Source organism: Aythya marila, assembly GCF_965140915.1.
Source record: "Aythya marila genome assembly, contig: HAP1_HAP1_SCAFFOLD_158, whole genome shotgun sequence".
Lineage (NCBI taxonomy): Eukaryota > Metazoa > Chordata > Aves > Anseriformes > Anatidae > Aythya > Aythya marila.
The window spans coordinates 1279739-1292950 of NW_028136675.1; the positions used below are offsets into that span (position 1 = coordinate 1279739).

Consider the following 13212-nt stretch of genomic DNA (forward strand, 5'->3'; position numbering starts at 1 on the left):
CAGCTTGAGCAGATCAGAACTGAAGGATAAAAATATATTTTGTTTTGTTAAATGATTTGGTAATGGATAGCTTTGTTTTGTTTGTGTGTTTCATAAATATACATGAACAGGAGGAAAAAGAAAGGAAAAAAATATATATCTTCATTAAGAAATGGGCTAGTGTTTAGAAAAGAGGAGGAGGGAGGATGGTATTTTGGTTCCCAGTTCAGATGAGGCTCTGGTGTGCACAAAGAAATGTTAAAATAGATGAAGCCTCATGAGCCTGATTGAAGCTGGCATGTAAACAGCTACAACACTCATAAGCTGCACATAGCTACTCCAGTCAATAGGTCACTTCCTAGGCCTGCTCACATTACTTGAAGTACTTCCTACTTCATCTAAATGTTTCCTAGGCTCTCATACCCAAAGTAGGCTGTGAAAATGTTCCTTTCTTTCATCTATCTAAGCTGGCTAAGTAAAAGCAAAGAGACACCTCTATTCCAACCATGTCCCATTGCAAGGCCTACAACAAAATCCATCTGTAAGAGAATTAAAGATCCTGCCCACTTCCATGTGACCATCCTACCAGGAGACAGGAGCCCAAGGCTGTACTCAAGCATCAACCACATGTAAAGCGTTCCTCACAAGCACTTCAATTTGAACAAGGGAAAAAAGCATGCTTCAGTCCTCCAGCTCAAGCTGAGCCACCATGCCAGTAATGTCAGGGACATGGAGGCTCCACAGAGAGCTGCAAAGGGAAGCTCTGTTCCAGCTTAATAATATAGCAGGATTGTCCTGGAAAACAGGCTGAGTGGCTCCCTGGGAGTGAGTGGGGATTAGGTGTTTATAATTAAACATAAGTAAATTGAGGGAGGTTGAAACCCACCCCAGTGGCTGTACATCCTCCTTCAAGTCTTGAAGAGCTTTCCAGTTAGAGAAACAGACAGCATCTCCCCTGTGAGAAAGACAATTTCAGAGAATTTTGCCTAACCCCCTTTAGAATCTGAAAACACTTATCACTGTGCCCTACCAATTCCATGTAAGCCCAATACAACCTCCCACCTGCAAGGTAAAAGCAGAGCCCAGACAAGCACCAGCAGACCCATGAGCAAGACACTGCTGCTACTTTGGGGCTGCTAGCAGATGAAAACACTGGGAAAATTACTCAGATTTTTTTTTTTTTTTTTGGCACTTCCCTCCATGGAAAAGAAAAAACAAGGAGGGTTTTGGCAGGGGGTGAGCTATTCCACACTTGTGCTTAGGTGGGAGATTAGAAACAAGCCCAGGTGTTTGCACCAAACCCAACACACACACACATCCCAGAGCAACAGGGACCACACTATCACGGCCCAGCTCTGCACACCCATGCATTTCCTGACAGGACACATTGGGTGACACACACGCTGGTGATTCCAGGACCAAGGGGACTCCTCAAAGATATTCCAGCTTGGCTCAGGGCATGTGCTAACCCTGCTCTGAGCTGGAAAGCTCCCCAAAGTGCTCAGTGCAGTATTTCCAGCCTGTGGAGTTCAAGTAATAGTCAAACAAGCTTTGAGAATGTGCCCCAACAGCCACCTGCACAGCCATGGGACTCCTGCTGCCTCCTGAGACCCTGAGGCACAGCTGACCTCAGCAGAGCATCCCCACCCATCTCCTCTTTGAGTCCTGTGACCTGACCACATCCATGTCACCTCACCTGCCTCCTCCAAGACCAAGGGATTGCTGTAGGACCTTTCATGCCCTGCTCAGCTTCATGAGGCCAAACTGCTTCAGTTAGGTGACTAGACCACAGGAATGCAGGATTTGGGGCTTAGGTGTTCAGGTTAGGGTTTAGGGATTAGATCTTGCCTTCCAGGGTTAGTGGTTGGGCAGAGTATTAGAGGGAGGCCTGTGTTTACTGCGTTGGCTTCTAGTCTGTGTCTAGTGTGGAGACAGTGTTATCTGTTGGGATTTTCTTCAGGGCTCTGTTGAGGAATCATGTTAAGGCTGGAATTCAGTGCTAGGGATGAAAGGCTGAGGAATAGGGTGAGAATTGAGCTAAGAGTGTAAGGTAAGGCCTTATGGATTTGGGACTTGGCTAACCCACGCTAAGTGAGATTTGGGGTTAGGAATAAGAGTAGTGAATTCCTTGCAGAGAGAGGGATAGCATTTAGATGTAGGGGTAGGGCTTATAGTTACTGCTTAGAAATATTGCCAGGGCTTGACATGGATGTTTTCCTAGTAAGTGTTGCAGCAGCACAGCCTTGCCTGAACCCCTCTCACCTCTTCCAGATCTTTCCTTTCTGTTAGCCAAGTCCCTCTTCTCTCCCCCAAATTTCCCACCTTTATTCATCCAGATTTCCCCTGGCCTCCCCAAATGAGTCATCCTGTTGGGGGCAGCTTCCTGAAAGCCTTTGTGATCTCAGAGGCTCTGCCTCCCTGCTGTTGTCCAGACAGGTGCTGGGACAGAAGTGACCTCACAGCCAGCATCCACAAGGGTCACAAGGAGGTGTTGTGCTCAGGAAGCCTCTTTCTATCCCACCCAGGAGTACCAGATGCATGTCCTTCACAGTCCCTCGGGTACTCTGCCTGCCAACCAGCTCATGCTTCAGAATGTCTTCTACATGTCCAGGCTCACGTTTCCTCATGCAGCCTTTAGCAACTCCATTGCATCCTAAAGGAAATGCCCACCCATGTGTGGAAAAGTGATTCAAGAACTTTATATATACTTTGGGAAAACATATATTTTAGGCAAATTCTGCAGAGAAGGAGTTGATGTGACAGTTATGATGGCTAGGATTGCTTTATTCAGATGGTATTTAATATCTTCATCGATGATCTGGACGAGGGCATTGAGTGCACCCTCAGTAAGTTTGCAGATGACACCAAGTTAGGTGCGTGTGTCGATCTGCTTGAGGGTAGGAAAGCTCTGCAGGAGGATCTGGATAGGCTGCACCGATGGGCTGAGGTCAACTGTGTTATAAATGGCTCAGGATTCAAATTAGGATTAAATAAAAAAATAGGATTTATTGAAAGAATATAAAGGAAACAGCGCTGGGTGCACCGGGAGTTTCCGCTCCACCAGGACACACACCAGTTACATCAAGCAGCTGATTTTTATGCTCCTAGACTAATACATATTCATTACTACTTCTAAAAAAATAGATTATTAAAATTAGCTTCCGGGGTGCAGTCCCTCCTACTGGAGCATGCGCAGTCTCCTCTGGGGGTCTCTTCTGGGGGTCTCTAGGGGTCTTCCATGCTGAAGGCTCGCAGTCTTCCTCTCCCCCTTTGTACTTACTGGGCACCATACCAAGTTTACGGAACACCTTCTTCAAATATTGTCTCCCAGCCGCCCTTCAGCTTCTTTCTCCTTCCTCTTTATCTCTCGGCCCCCCCTAACCAGATACCAAAGATCCACATAGTATCCCATAACAGTCACTAGTTGTTATCAGTTGTTCTGAAACTCCCAGACACACGAGTAATTAAAACATTCTTCCCCAGCCATTCACAGACACATCTATAGCAGTGTTAGAAATAGAAGTCCGGAATAACAAAAGCAAACAGGTTCATAAATTTAAGAAGTGATAAATTGACTAGAATGAGGGGGAGACTGGGACACACTGCATCTGTGGTTCAAGAATTAAATTGCCAGTGCAGGGCCCAGAGGCAGACAGGATTCAAACAGAATTGTACTTTATGGACACAAATTGTTAAAACATTCCTCACAATCCCTTATCTTATTTTTAATATCATCAATTCGTGTCACTTCTGTTGTTAATAACTGGATTTCATCAGTCCGTTCTTGGTGGGTCCAATTCTTAAACATCATAATTGACATATTCCCTTCCTTTTTTAAAGTTATTACCAATGTACAATTTATCACCCGGTGTATTAATAATGTAAGACAAGGTATCATACAAGGTACAAATAATAACGTAATTACACCACATAACAATAAAAATAACACTCTTTTAACCCATGGTCCATCAGGCAGCCATGAAAATAAATCCCATTCCATATCCTTCCAGGTTTGTGTTTGCTCGCTCACCTCCCCCCTCCTTCTCTGGGATGGGAGAGAGAAATGGGAAAGTGAAGCCTGTGAGTTGAGATAAAAACAAGAAAATAATAACAATAATAATAACAATAATGATGATAATAGTACTACTAGTAATAATGTGTACGAAACAAGTGATGCACAATGCAATTGCTCATCACCTGCTGTCCGATGCCCAACCTAACCCCGAGCAGTCCGGCCCTCCTCCCAGCCTGCCTGCTGGCAGGACAGTGAGAAGCTGAATTTGGCTTGGTCCTTGGCTTGGTGTAAGCACTGCTCTGTAACAATTAAAAACAATTAAAACATCAGCATATTATTAACATTCTTCTCATCCTAAACCAGAACATAGCATTCTATCAGCTACTAGGAAGAAACACCCTTTTTATCAATCTTTAAACAGCAATTACTAAAGCTAATTTTTCCACAGACTTCTCCTTCCTGTGCTAGTAAATAATCCAAAGCTAGGCAATTTTGATACAAAGCAGTTCTCATCTTTATAACTCATTTAGATCAGTTCTCATCATTTATAACTATTTCTATTACAGCTAATAACCTAATTATTCTATTAAGTATATATACTGGGGTCCTATAGTCCCAGGATCTGTCTTCTGCCCACGTAGCTGGATTATAATAGGCAAACGCCTTCAGTCAAGGAGTTAAGCCTGCTTTCAGGGTCAATTCAGGCTTGTGTTACCGTTCGGCCTGTCAGGGTGATCCAGCTCCTGGAAAACGAATCACAATTTTATTTATGTTTAAAAAAGAGTTTTTTTTATGTTATTTTCTCGGGACAACCTGATCTTAGTGTGGGAGAAGTCCGGTCGAGGCCCTCTCACTCGGCAGTCAATACCCATAGGGGTTGCCTCCCTCGGTAGACCATACACACTGCAGTGGAGGGTCCTGCCCCGGTCTTGCCTTCTCCCTTTTCTCCCTTTAGGCTTGTCCCCTTTATTTGGCATCCTTAATTCATGCAGAGCCTTGTTGCCAGAATATTAGTTCTTCCTTAGCTTGAGTTTCAGTTTCCCAGGAGCGGACTCAACCCTCCAAGTTTCAGTAGTTACTGGTCCTTTTATTCTGGATGCGTGGGTCCCTTTCTGCGGTTCTCACAGCTGTTTCAGTAGTCAGTAAAACAAGGTACAGTCCCTCACATCAGGGGTTCAGTGATTCTTCCCTCCCATGGCTGCTTGTTGAAACACTTTCTTTTTTATCTTCTGACAAGTTAAGCGACGGTTATGTAATTTGCTTTGCTGTAGCAGGATTCATCTGATAGCCACGGCTACATTCACATTTGTAGCCACCTTTCAGGTTGATACAGATTTGACTACAGATACCAGGGTTTTGGCATTCATCACTATCTCCACAGTTTCCCAGCTGGACAGTCACATTCATTTATGTTGCATTCCTTCAGGGGCTCATCACCCCAGTCCTTGCAGTCTCTCTGCTGGTTACACACTTTATTGATATCTATGCATTCTCCACTTCTGCACTTGAATTTGCCAGGTCCAGAGCACTGAATAACATTGTTACAGTTTGCTTCATCAGTGCTATCCAGACAGTCTCTCACACCACTGCACTGCCTACTCCTATGGACACCGTTCCCATCTTCACATCTGAACTAGTCTGGTCCACAGGTCCAAGAAGGGCAGTTAATTTCATCACTTCCATCCTTGCAATAAGGATCTCTGTCACATCACCACTTCTTGTAGATACATTCACCTGAGCTGCACTGCACCTCACTCACAGAACACTTCACCGGAGGTGCAGGCTGGGGTCCACACTGCTCCAAAGATTCATCCGAGTGGCTGGAGCAGTCACCTTGACCATTGCAGACAAAGCTTTTGGAAATACATTGTCCACTGCTGCATGTGAACTCTGCTGCACTACAAGTCACATTGCCACAATTCTCTTCATCTTCTCCACTGTCACAGTCTTTTTCACCATCACATTTCCATGACACTGTTCTCATATGACACAGCCCAGCACTCTCATCAGACCCATTTTCACAGTCTGGATCCCCATCACACTGCCATCTGTTTGGCACACACCGACCACTGTTGCACACAAAGTCAGATTCAGCACACGTCTTCTTCACACAAGCACTCTCATCACTGCCGTCTGAGCAGTCTTCACATTTTGCTCTAGCACCATTGGCAGCAGTGCACAGGCAGGCGAAGGCGAGCAGCAGGCAGAGCGCCCCGCACCATCACCTGTGTCACTTATACTACTCCTATTACCCATGCTGTTAGTGTCAGTGGCATCCTCCTGGTACCGTTTCTGTCTTTGTCGCCCCTTACTCTCCCCCTTTTCTTTTTGCCACTGACCATTCACCACAAATGGATGAGACACATGATTACTAGTTAGGAAAGAGAGTGTTAACATCTGCTATACGGCTGCAGGCAGTGCCAGCTGCAACCTTAAATGCGGTTTGTGAAAATCATTAGTAATGTGGTTCGTCATTAGTAATAGTTATAACACCGATCTGAGGACGAATAGTCTTTTTTCATTGCAAGATAAACCTCTTATGAAAAGAATGCTAGAGTGAAGCAGCACAGCTCAGCACAGCTGCCACTGCCTCCATGGTTATGTCAGACAGGCTGCAGGGTCCTGATGTCCACCCCTCTGCTCTGTGCCGACTAACCACACGGTGAGGGTCGGCTGCCGGAGTCCACTGACGCCTCTGGTCTCCCGTACCAACTCGATCTCTCGGCGCTGCTCCGGGCTCCTGGCCTGTTGGGGTCTCAGCCTGTTCGGATCCTGGATGGGACCTTTAGCACTTCTGGTCTAGTGGGAGGTGACTCTGCCAATTTCACGGGAACTGGAACTAGAGCTTAAGGTCTTTTCTAACCACAAACATTCTATGACTCTATGAGCTTGCTGGGTTGCGTAGTCTGTGTAGACGGAGGGATTTCATTTGCAGTGAAAAAGATTAGTTCTCTGGAATATCAACAGGTGCTTGAAAGAAATGCAATAAAATTTGTGGGTGTCCTAACTAATAAAAGAACAAGAAAAGATGATTCCCATAACAAACACGTATTTTGATTTAAGAGAAAAGGTAGCACTGGAAATAGGTGTCTCTCGCTAGCTGACAGCAGGAAGAACAGTGACTGCATCGGTTTGATTCCAAGTTGATTCCCCTGGAGGCCCAGGGGCTTGTCAAGAGCTCCCAGTGCTGTTCACAGTAGAGGCAGTGAATGGTCACTGTGTAACATAGCCAGGGCAGTTTCCAAATGTGAGGCATGGGAGAAAGCAGAGACCCCTTCTAGCCTCTGGACAGCAAACAAAGAAGGAGGTGCCTTGGTTGGCTCAGTTGAAACCTTTCCATCAGCAGGGAGAAGGAAGACCCATCCCTGTCCTTGCAGGAGTGTCCTGCCTAAAAACAGGGCATGGAAAGGTGATCCTTGGACCTCATCCATTTTCTGAATAAGGAAGGATGGAGCTGGAAATGAGATTCCTTCAGCAGCTGAAGGAAGGAACATCAGTAATTACTTCAGTGTGTTTCAAAGGTGGTTCCCCTGGAGGCCCAGGGACATCTCAAAAGACATAAGAGAGGGGAGAGACAGAGAGGCGTTGGGCTGGAGCTGTGCTGCTGAGCTGGGCCGGGCTCCTGGGCCCAAGGGGAGCTCCTGGCAAGCGGGCAGCACTGCAGAGAGACAGCTCTGCCCAGGAGCAGCTCCTCTGCACAGCACAGCAGGGCTGGGGGCACTACCTGCAGGGGACAAGGGCAGTGAGAGAAGGGAGGGTGATATTAAAGGCAGTGTGGAGGGGGGATGCTGAGAGCTCACTGCAGGAGAAATCTTCAGAGCCCTGAACAGGGTAAGTCTCTCTCTGCAGGGCAATGCAGCTGTTGTTCCTGGTGCCATCTTCAGATTTGATGGCAGATCCAACAGCCTATGGGATCTTTCAGGAGAACTCTCAGAGTTTCTTTGGATAACAGAAGAATGTCAAGCTCCAGAGCAGGGATTACCTACCAAAGCTGTCAGAGGGACAGGACTTGAGGGTTCCTTCTCTTGGGGCTGGCTTCAGGCTGTGCAAGCAGGGTGCAGGTAGGGGTGCCCAGGGCTGTGGTGCAGAGCAGGGTCCCTGCTGTGCCTCAGCAGCTGTGTGCTGGGGCAGGGCCTCTGCTGCCTGAGAGGCTCAGCACTCAGCCTGCCCGGGGAGCTACCCAGGACACTGCGGGGAGAAGCTGTGGCTGGAAGGACCAAAAAGCCAGGGCAGAGCAGGGTCCTGCTGCTGGCAGGGGGCTGCTACATGGGCCAGGCTCCTCATATCTCCCCAGCACCCCCAGGGCATTTCTGGGGGAGATTCTTGAAAGGGAAGAACAACACCTGCCATAACTGACAAGATGGCACTCTCTGAGGTCTCATTTTTTAATTTCCTGCTTTGGATGACAGTCAGGGAGATGATAATTGTGTTGTTAGGATTGTAGAAGGGACCTAAACTCATAGAGTATTACAGTTAAAAGAGATGTGTAGGTCTTTGAGGAACCTCACAACTTCACTCCGCACCCTTTAGCCTACAGACAGCACCAGCACAACCTTCATTGTTTCTTGTGGGATTGGTGGATGTCCTTCTCAGCACCTGTAAATAGGGAGATACCTCTGGCCAGAGGATGCCTGAGATGCACCCCTGGTGTTCTTTACCAGCAGCACTGATTACTGCTGAGATTACAGAGGATCTTCATGGTCTCTGTGGCATCTTTAGGCAGACAGATGCAGAGCTCCAGGCAGGAGCAAGTCTTCTTGAGATGAAGAGGCAGTGAGGATACAGCCTTGGTGAGGATGTTTTCTATGAAATAAGGTTTAGTTTTTGCTCAGAAAAGTCTCTCTAACATGTCACTCTCTATTCCTCCATGGACAGGCAACCATGCCCAGAGGCAGCAAATGTCCAACAGCAGCTTCCCCACTGAGTTCCTACTCCTGCCATTTGCAGCCACACGTGAGCTGCAGCTCTTGCACTTCGTGCTCTTCCTGGGCATCTACCTGGCTGCCCTACTGGGCAATGGCCTCATCCTCACGGCTGTAGCCTGTGACCACCGCCTCCACACCCCCATGTACTTCTTCCTCCTCAACCTCGCCCTCCTCGACCTGGGCTGCATCTCCACCACTGTTCCCAAAGCCATGGCCAATTCCCTGTGGGATACCAGGGCCATTTCCTCCTATGGATGTGCTGCTCAGATTTTATTCCTTGTCTTTTTCATTTCAGCAGAGTTTTCTCTTCTCACCGTCATGGCTTATGACCGCTATGTTGCCATCTGCAAACCCCTGCACTACGCGACAATAATGAACAGCAGGACTTGTGTCAACATGGCAGAAGCTGCCTGGGGCATTACTTTTCTCTATGCTGTGCTGCACACTGTCAATACCTTTTCCCTTCCCCTCTGCCAAGGCAATGCCCTGGACCAGTTCTTCTGTGAAATTCCCCAGATCCTCAAGCTGTCTTGCTCTGATGCCTACCTCAGAGAAGTTGGGCTTCTTGTGGTTAGTGCCTGCTTAGCATTTGGATGTTTTCTTTATGTTGTGCTCTCCTATGTGCAGATCTTCAGGGCCGTGCTGAGGATGCCCTCTGAGCAGGGCCGGCACAAAGCCTTTTCCACATGCCTCCCTCACCTGGCCGTCGTCTCCCTGTTCATCAGCACTGGATTATTTGACTATCTGAAGCCCCCCTCTGTATCCTCCTCCTCCCTGAATCTTTTGCTGGCAGTTTTGTATTCAGTGGTGCCTCCAGCAGTGAACCCCCTCATCTACAGCATGAGGAACAAGGAGCTCAAGGATGCAGTGTGCAAATTGGTAACTGGATATTTTGAGAACCAATAAACTGCTGTTCTTCCTCTGCGTATCATTTATAATGTAGCTCATTACAGGCCTAGTTGTTGGAAATTTGTGTGTGGTTGTGTTGCATTATCTTATCTTTGATTTACGTGTGATAGTGTTGTACACAAAAATGTCATTATTCGTCCCCTTCCATTTCAGTATCTACCTGTCCGTGTGACTCTGAGACATGGAGTAAACGAGAAGCTAGGTTCTCTGTGTATTTCAATAAAAGAAAGAACCCTGCTGTGATTTGCTTGCCTGAGATCCTTCCTCAGAGACCTGTGGTGGAGCTGCAGGGGCACTTGGATGTGTGGAAAGGTGGAGGGAAAAAGAGCCCTGGCACAGCAGCACTGCCAGGGGGCCCCAGGATTTATTTATTTATTTATTTATTTATTTTCTAGGCTGCTCTCTTTCACCTCCCACATTCCTGTTCAGAGCCCTTGTGTTACTGTGAGGACTGATTCTTCTTGTTGCTCAGGAGAGGCAGGAGAGCATGGAACATACAGAACATGAGTCTGTCCAATGTGGAGGCACCCAGGTGCTAAAGCATTCAAGGTGCTAAATCAGGGCAAGGAGAGCTCTGCAACTCCAGGAAACGCAGCAGGCATAGGGAAAACAATCTGCTGGATTTGTTGTTATTCCTCTGGTGAAATTTCATAGACTGAATACAGTGAACCACCCCAAAACATCTAATGACATTGGAAATGAGTTGGACTTGATGATCCTTGTGGGTTCCTCCTAGTCAGGCTATTCCATGAGTCTCTGACTCTGAAGAAGGCGGGCTATCTGTGCGCACCCTCCATGGCCAAGGAACCACTTGTGTGGGAGGCACTCAGTGGCAGTGCCCCACACCGGCTGGCTCTGACTTCCCAGCCTGACCAGCACGACCCTGCAGAGTGCCCCCACAGCCCCGCGCACCACAGTCCCCTCGCTCTGCAGGGCAGCACCGCCAGCTGGGGGGCTGTGGGCAGCATGGGCAGGGGCTGCAGGAATGTCTGCTCAGGCCAGCCCAGACGTGCTGGGCTGGGGCAAGACTGTGTGGGACATGGGGTGTCCCAGGAGAAGAGCAGGGTGCTGTGTGTGCAGTGGTGCTGCCTGAGGAGCCCCAGGGCCAGCAGTGTGGTGCTGTGCTGTGCTGTGCTGTGCTGGGGAGTGGGACTAGCATACAGTGTTGCAGAATGCCTGTGGGAAGGGAATTTCCTGCAAATTTCAGCAGCAGAGACACTGCCACTGCCCTCCACTCCTCCATTTGCTGCTTTGGGGCCTTCCCAGCCTTGGCTGCTCTTCTGGGCTGGGCTGGGCTGGGGAAAGGAGAAGGAGGTGTGGAGAGTTGGGGATGGGCTGAGCTGGGCTGGCCTCCTGGGAGAGACAGGGAGGACCAGCAGAGCAGGGTCTGGGCTGGGCTCTTCTCTGGACACCCTGTGGGTAGTTAGGGTCTGGCCTCCGGAAGATGTCGTGCTGTACGGAAAGGTGGAGCCCCTCCTTTGACGGGCAGTAGAGCGTGGTCTGTGACATAAGCAAGCGGAAGTGACGTTATGGGCCTCGCCTATATAACACCATGTGACTCGACAATAAACGCCATTTGCCATCCACCACATTGGTGTCTGAGAGCCGATGGACTGAGCGGCCTGGGGTTGGTCGCCGTGCCGTTCCTGAACCAGGTCGCCACTACCCCGTGAAGGCAACAAGTGGTGCCAAAACCCGGGAAAACTCCTGGATTCAGGTGAAGGGCGGCTGGAGTGGTGGGACCAGCCCGGCAGGGAGGATGCTCCTGGACCAATAAGGAAGATGGAAATCCTTGTGAAGGTCGTATCAAAATTACGGAAGCTATGGGGTGGGTCAGCTGAGGAAGCCAGGGGTGCCGGTGGGGAACCAGAGCCTGAGGAAATCTGGGAGAGACTACCGCCATGTGCGCCCCAATACAGCGTCGAACTAGAAGACGAAGGGTAGGGCGAAGATGCCTCCAGCGGGAACGGGGAAGAAGTGCTAGGTTTAACTAACACGTGCAAATGGGAGGAGGAGAACGAGAAAGAGAACGGCTGTGGGGGCGACCGGGGAGGAGGTAGAAGTGCGAGAGAGGGGCAGAGAGCCAATCTGAACGTCCATCCGAAAAAATGTTCTTGTGGGGCAAACGCCTCTCCGAGAAGGCGGCGGGGCCAGCCACAAGGGAGAGAACGGCCCGCCCGCAAGGGTGGTGGGCGGGGCCAGAACTCGACGGGAGCGTACCGGAACTCAGAGGTGATGAGTCAGTCGAGCTCCAACTCCAGATCAGATACCGATTCAAATTCGGAGGAGGAGGAGGAAATGGGGACAGATTGAGTCAAAAGCAAAAATATCCCCATCCGAAATAAAGCTGCACCGCGAGGGGGAGAAATTCGTCTCACGGATTGGAGGAAAATTAAGATTGCATGTGCCAACTGGGCTCCATTGGCCACACTAGCGTTCCCGGTCCGGGTGACGGATGGGGAACAGAGGGTCCACTCACCAATAAACCCTAAGGATGTACAAGCGATTGTTAAAGCCATCGCGGATAAAGAACTTAATTCTGCAATGGTCTCCACCCTCATAGATGGTGTTTTTGGGGGAGACGATATGCTCCCGTTTGATATAAAACAAACTTGTAGACTGATTTTTGATGGGGCAGGGATGATCGTTTTTAAACAAGAATGGGAGGACAACTGTACGAGACAACTGGCCCAAGTAACTGGGGCGGATCACCCACTATATGGCTCTAGCCTGCAGTGGCTAATGGGTATGGACCCAACAATGATCACCCCCCAGGCGCAAGCCCAGGGCCTGTGGGCCCATGAAGTTATGGCAACTACTCGTGCGGCCAGAGAAACTATTCGGACAGCCTCTAGAGTTATTGCCAAACCATCGCCATGGTCAACAATAAAACAAAGTGAAAGTGAGAGCTTTACACAATTTGCAGATCGTCTCCAGGCAGCGGTCGACTCTTCATCACTGCCTGTGGAGGCAAAAGGCCCAGTCGTAGCAACCAATGGGTCCTGTCCTAATGTTTTTGCCTATGAACTCTATGATATCGGAAGGGCAACCTTGTGCCGTCCTTGATATTAAGGACTGTTTTTTCTCGATACCTTTACATGAAGAAGACAAGGAGCGATTTGCTTTCTCTGTTGTGTTTCCAAACAGCCAACACCCCAACTTACGCTTCCAGTGGAAAGTGCTGCCTCAAGGAATGATCAACTTGCCTACTATCTGCCAGATCACAGTGGATCGGGCGCTGGCGCCAGTTCGGTACAGTGATCCGACCACGACTATCATCCAATACATGGACGATATCCTGATCGCTGCGCTGTCAGGAAGTCAAGTGGACCAGCTAGTGTCAACAGTCTCAGAAACTAAAAACAAAGGGGTTTGAAATCGCGA

At 48.8% G+C, this 13212-nt stretch overlaps 1 protein-coding gene across 1 annotated transcript; it reads left to right on the forward strand.

The window, feature by feature from the left end:
• Positions 1-8892: 8892 nt before the first annotated feature.
• Positions 8893-9825, forward strand: LOC309891591 (olfactory receptor 14A16-like; the record flags this gene model as incomplete). The annotated part of the gene is made up of 1 exon (XM_082785942.1): positions 8893-9825. One exon carries the CDS (start codon positions 8893-8895, stop codon positions 9823-9825), a length of 933 nt encoding a protein of 310 aa, XP_082642068.1.
• Positions 9826-13212: the final 3387 nt, after the last annotated feature.